The sequence below is a fragment of the Pelophylax lessonae genome (genome assembly GCF_965119305.1).
Source record: "Pelophylax lessonae genome assembly, chromosome: 2".
NCBI lineage: Eukaryota > Metazoa > Chordata > Amphibia > Anura > Ranidae > Pelophylax > Pelophylax lessonae.
The window spans coordinates 702,196,713-702,203,063 of NC_138769.1; the positions used below are offsets into that span (position 1 = coordinate 702,196,713).

Consider the following 6,351-nt stretch of genomic DNA (forward strand, 5'->3'; position numbering starts at 1 on the left):
AAGTTTTATTTGTATATCTGCTGTCTTCAGCTTTCTACACGGTTTAGAAAGTGAACATCGTGTTAGAATTTTTTCTTCCTGCTCCAGCACTGAGTGTGCAGTCTTGGCATACACTGTGTGACAGCTGATTGGAGGAAAGGCACCCCCCCCACACACACATAGGCAGAGGAAGGAATTAACATGCTGTGCTGTTAATAGACCAGCTCTCTGCTAATCTATCTCTATGCACCCACCTTGACCCAAATTTCCAATCTGCTTTTATCTCCTGTGTCTGAGATCTTGTCAGACATTATCATGCTGATAATGAAGGAACAGAGCAGCAGAAAGACACAGGAATTAGGGCTTTGGAGAGAGATAAGTGAACACTACAGATATGTGCCCAGGTCAAATTTCATAAACGGGGTTTACATCCACTTTAAGTATCTGTTCACACTAGTGTGACTTCTCATGTGACCTTGGACACACAAGGTCGCGTGACATGTCACAGCCAGTTTATTTCAATGGCACCCATTCCTTATTCAACTTAAGTGCCAGAGAGTGTAAAGTCACAAAAAAGTCACACTCGAAATCGTGCAACTTTGGAGTCGCACTAGTGTGAACAGGGACTTCCTGCTTGATAAAGAAATGTTCCACTGCATCATAAAAAAAATGTTCCACTGCATCAAGTTTATAAGAATGTATGACAGTAAAACCTCGCGCTTATGGTATAGTGTAATTAAATAAAAAAAGCAATAAGAAGCAACAATTTCAGTGCCTACATGTATGTTATTTATATTTACATAATTCTCTTTTGCAGTTAAGATATCAACATTCACTTGGGACCCCAGACTTACGACTGACTCTTCCAAACCTCAAAACTTTCTTAGAGCATGGCTTATTGGTCAGATGGTGAGTAAGGAGCTGTGCTTGAGTTTTCAGTGAATGATATGGTGCCTGTACGGACCTGGATATTTTTAAGCTAAAATTTTACTTGGTGACCTAGTCACCACAGGATCACTTATACAAAAAGGCATGCCCTATAAAAGAAGCATATATATATATATACATACAAAAATCCAACAAAAAGCATGGCATGCTATGAAGAAGGCTGAAGCCGAAATGCGTTAGCATCTATAGACATTGTATTTGCTGTTGTGCCTCAATAAAGGATCTTTTAAGAAGAAGCACAGAGTTTCCGGCTTTTTGTTGGATTCATCTACAGTGGACTGGTTGGCCTGAGCACCGGCACTCTGTCTTCACATTTTAATGGCGGTAGAGCTTGGGTGAGTCGTGTGTGTTGTGTGTGTGTGTGTGTGTGTGTGTGTGTGTGTGTGTGTGTGTGTGTGTGTGTGTGTGTGTGTGTATATATATATATATATATATATATATATATATATATATATATATATATACACACACATATACACATGCATGCCTACATACATATCTTTCCAAATGCTGCTACTTACTGCTCCCCGGTAATGTAGGTATTCGAGCATTCCAGGTCTGTGAGTACTTGTTCTACCCGCTGCACGTAGTGGTTTCTCCCACCAGCCATTAGTGTTATATAGGATGTAGAAGGAGCAAATACGCACTTTGAAGTGTTAAAAAGCATGCAATATGCTTGTATTTAATTTAGAATCCCTATCTTTTTTTAAGGATATGTATATTGACACATCATCAGATTTCTGTAGCGCAGTGCATGTGCAGTGAGATTCAGCACGCATCCCTAGACACTGTTTTGTGATGGTGTAAACATTTTCTATTGTCTTGACATAATTCTAACAATGGAATTGGTCATTGAAAGCTTTGCTGATGGGTAAGGCAAGCAGACTCTACAGACATCAATATGGGTGAGTCCATTAGCCATCTTTTTGTCAACACTGAGATGTGTTGTCAGGCTGACTACACTGCCTCTCTTCAGCAAGCACTTAATCTTCTCTTTTTTATTTTTGTTAAAGTCTGCCAAACTAAAGGCGAGAAGTGACTGTCATTCTCATTGCAGAATTTACATTGTTCGGCATAGTAGGCAACACTTAAGAGTTTTCTGATGGCTGCAACCCAACTTAAACATGGCCATTAATAGTTTGTGCTGCAGTGATGTCATGGCTTTGCCAAAAAAGGAAAGATTGGGATAATGTAAAACGAAGCAGAGGTTTTGGCAAGAATGTGCTCTCATGCCACATTGTTTAGTTGTGGGTTTGGCTATCCTCCAGGCAATCAAGATTGACTGTCCTTAACCAGCTGCAATGCAGTGCAATGTAGTCGGAGTTGAACATTAAAAGCTAGATGCTTAGTTGGGGCAGCTCATCTGCAACCAGTTTTCCCTGGCTTTCAAGTCACAGATCCAAGAACAAGCATGCAGCAGATGAAGTCTGGACTCGTGATCTGTGAAAATGGGCGTACACATGGCTATTTTTAGTCAATTTTAAACCATTTTCCATTCACTGAAAATCGATCCAATGTAATCACCAGATGCAAGCAGTCTACTACCCTCAAGTTTCATTAACTCCCAGAATTCAGTCCATTGTGACGTGGAAATTGAGCAATTAACAGCTTCTTTGCAGTTTATTGGACAATTTGTGTATAAGGCGTGGGACGCAGACTACAAGAAATGTTTTTGTAGGCAACCACACATTTCTGCTGGATTTGGTCTAAGCAATTTCAGTGATCTCCTTGCAGCTGATTTAACCCACCATTATATCTCATTGCTTGTCAATCTCAACCAAAAATTAGAGTCATTGACCTAATTTTTTTTTGGGGTCCAGCGGTGCAGTAGGCACCTTGGTTGACGATGGATCTACACCGAGGGCCTTTTTTTTTTTTTTTTGTAATGAAGGAATTTTCGAAAACTTGTGTCTTCACTTGTTTGGTGACTAGGTAGGGGTACTGTGTACTCCATACTCATTCACATGGGGGGGGTCCAGCCCCCCCCCCCCCAGTCCATTTTTGGAGTTTTGTACAGAATGTCAGATTTGGCTTTTTGTTTCTCCACTTTTTATGTCATACCACTATAAACAAAATAAAAAAATAAACATGAGAATGCCTAAACATTTGTAAGTGCAAAACAATTTTCTGGACAAACTGGTGTATTATCTGACAGATGCAGAGGTGCCAATATTTTTGGCCATGACAGTATGCATGCGTACGTGTGTATGTATGTATATATGTATGTGTGTGTGTGTGTATGTGTGTGTGTGTGTGTATATGTATGTATATATATATATATATATATATATATATATATATATATATATATAGGTGTGTGTGTAGATATAGATAGATATATATTTTTTTAAGTCTATGGGTGTGCACAAAACTGAACTCCAAAGTGCAAAAAAAAAAGGTGCAAGTGAAACGCAAAGGTGTACTGGATATGTCAAATAGTTATTTTCCTGAAGAGACTGGGTCTCTGCCCTGATTGATGGGGTGCAAGGCTCCAGAGAGGGGCAGAGCAATCTTGCCACCTAGCCAAAGTCATGTGGATCCCTCTCCCCATAGTCAGCCAAAGCCAACCATCAAGTACTGGGTTGGGTGCTCTCCGGAAAAATGACCTCCGAGGCAGGAAGGAGGAACATCTGGGTACACTCAAAAACCTATACCCTTTGTGCAGTGGAGTGAAAGGCAACACAGAAAGTGAATGTTCACAAAACAGTGGGAAGAAAATAATTAAAGGAGAAGATGAGCCAGTGCTCTTTTGGCCCTACTTCTCCTGTGGTTCACGCAGTGCATTAGTGGTCTTTGATCACTCAGTTCTTGGTCTTAGAGGTGGCAGGTGACTGATGCGATGATCAGAGTATGAATGTTTATTTTTATTTTTTTAATTCCCAAACTTCTCTTTTTGGTGCCAATGTGCAAAACAGTGGCTGGGCCTTACAGCCTAGTATAAAAGTTTGCCTGAGTCTCTGTCACAAGCCTTTAGCCCATGAGGTGTTATACAGAAAAGAAGAAAGTGGTGTTACAGATTACCACATTTGGTCAGCTATACTCCCAAATTTAGCTGAAAACTGATAAGCAGCATTGTTGATTTGAGCTTTGCAGGGGGGGGCATGTTGGACCACTTGAGATTCATGCTGCATTGTGTTGACCAGTGTTTTGGATCTTTAATATGCTGCCAGCATAGGTAACAATGCATGCAACATGATCATTATTTAAAAAATAAAAAAAAAGGACTGCGAAATTCTTTACGGTTTATGCAGCCTGACTGCATTATGGGGTATGGTTTATTATATTCTAGAACATAGGTGTCCAACCTTTTGGCTTCTCTGGGCCACATTGAGTGTAGAGACATTTTCTCGGGCCGCATATAAAATATATATTATAGTTAAGGTATATAAGTAATAAAATGCCACCGCACCCTTCCTGCGCTGCTGTGCCCCCCCCCCCCCCACCAGCTCTAATTTAACACAACTAGTGGATGATCCCCTCCGAGGCAGCTTCTGCCTACAGTTAGTTGGAAGCCGCTGTGGCTGTTCCCCCGACTCAACTTCCTTCCTCCCCAGCAAAAAAAAAAGGGTGGGGGGCAGTGGGCCGCATTGCCTGCGGTTCTGGGACGCAGGTTGTACATGCCTGTTCTAGAACATCAATAAAATGAATTCCTTGTGTGTTTTTTTTTTTTTTTTTAATATTATTTATCATGTTCTCTTTCAGTGATCGACATCATATTTCAAGTGCAATCCCTGTACCAAAGAGGCCGGTCAGCTCCACCTTTGGAAGCCAGGATGTTGGCTTTTCAAGCCGGACTCCAACACCAGAAAAAGGACCGCGGAAACGAGCAAGCTCTGAGAATGAAAAAACTCCGTACAGAACCCCTCCTCCAAGCTACAAGGCAGCGTTGGCTGAGCCCATTGCGATTTTGGTTCCTGCAGAAAATAGACATTTTGCCTCCTCCCTGGATACGAGCATTGATCTGTCCAAAGGAAGTAGTCGACAAGATTTCTGTGAAAGCCTCAATGGAGACAGTAGAGCGACAACTGAGAGCCATGATCGCAGTCATGATGAGCAGTTCTCGGACTCTTCTTGCGCCGTCAATGGGACTTTGTTACCGAATGAAAGTATGGAGTTTGTGAGCGAAGGCCTCCCCTGTAACCTCCACCCCTCACAGAGTACCGATCTGCACTGTGCAGTGGAACAGGCTGAGGAGATTCTTGGTACTGAAGCGGCAGATTTCACCTCAGGAGATCAACTGGAGGAATTTGATAGCATTCCCGTAGACCACGCTGTGGCTGTAGAGTGCGATGAGCAAGTGTTGGGGGAGTTTGAAGAGTTCTCCCGGAGAATTTACGCACTGAATGAAAGCATGTCTAGTTTCCGTAGACCGAGAAAAAGTTCTGACAAATAGAAAACCCAAGTTTGGTGGATCTATCTACCACCAGATGGTTGATATTTTGCACATCATATCAATTATATCTGAGACCACAAAAAACTTCTGCTCATAAGGAAGTTCTTCAGTTAAAATCTGTTTGTTTCATTGTTGCAGTTTCATTTCTTCATATTTGTTGTAATATGTGTATTTTTTTTTTTAAATAGCTTGATGTGAACCTGAGTTCAGTATAAACATTCTCATCTCTCGCAATACATGTGCAGCATTTGCCTAGATGGGCCCGCGTGGAATTTAACATCAAGAAATCCATCTATGTAGGCAGAGTGGGACAGAGAGAAGTTGGGGATAGGCAGAGCTCTGTATTCCAGTAGGAAGGACTGACAAAGCTACCTAGGATTTCAGAATGAAAAAGGCACTGTTAGTCTCTACAGGAAGTTGGGAGCACACTTGATTTCTGGCAGGATCAATCGATATTTCCTTGCAATTGTGGAATTTTTTGTGAGAAAACAGAGGAAATGTACACACATTGCAGAGAGATACTGATTTTTATTTTTTTCCCTGGCATACAATTTGTCACTTAAAGTGCCAAAATCCAGGGTGCTTTTAATGCAAATTTAAACTAGCTCCAGTGGTCAGGGGATCACCCACAACTATCGGTGCCAATATGGCCATTTTAGATGGATCGGGGGATCGGTAACATTGACCGATCCACTGGCCGATCCGATTTTTGCTTGGTAACGGCTCAGCCATCCCTTACTAGGTATGGGATGGGAGGCGCTACTTCCTGTATAGGTCCAGCTCACAGGCGGAGTGATATCAGATGCACTCCGCCTGTGAATGGAGGAGCCGTACACATGAAGCAGCGGCTTTGCTCTGTACTGCAGCCGCTTGCTTTGTGTGTAGCTCCCGATCGGTTTCGGTATCGGCGATTTCACAACGCCAGATATCGGTATCTGGTCCAAAAAAGTCGGATCGGTGCATCCCTATACATAAGTAGGGTGGTAGTACTTTCTGGCTATTTGGGAGGCTTACATTGCAAGCATGAACTT

At 42.0% G+C, this 6,351-nt stretch overlaps 1 protein-coding gene across 2 annotated transcripts in view; it reads left to right on the top strand.

The window, feature by feature from the left end:
* The window catches only part of UVRAG (UV radiation resistance associated), a 205,103-nt gene extending 199,501 nt beyond the window's left edge, over nucleotides 1-5,602 (top strand). For both annotated transcript variants that reach the window (XM_082245635.1, XM_082245634.1), the window contains exons 14-15: nucleotides 797-888; nucleotides 4,630-5,602. In XM_082245635.1, coding sequence (XP_082101761.1) covers nucleotides 797-888; nucleotides 4,630-5,320 — 783 coding nt within the window. In that variant the 3' untranslated portion in view covers nucleotides 5,321-5,602. The remainder of the gene's footprint in view (nucleotides 1-796; nucleotides 889-4,629) is intronic.
* The last annotated feature ends 749 nt before the right edge of the window (nucleotides 5,603-6,351 follow it).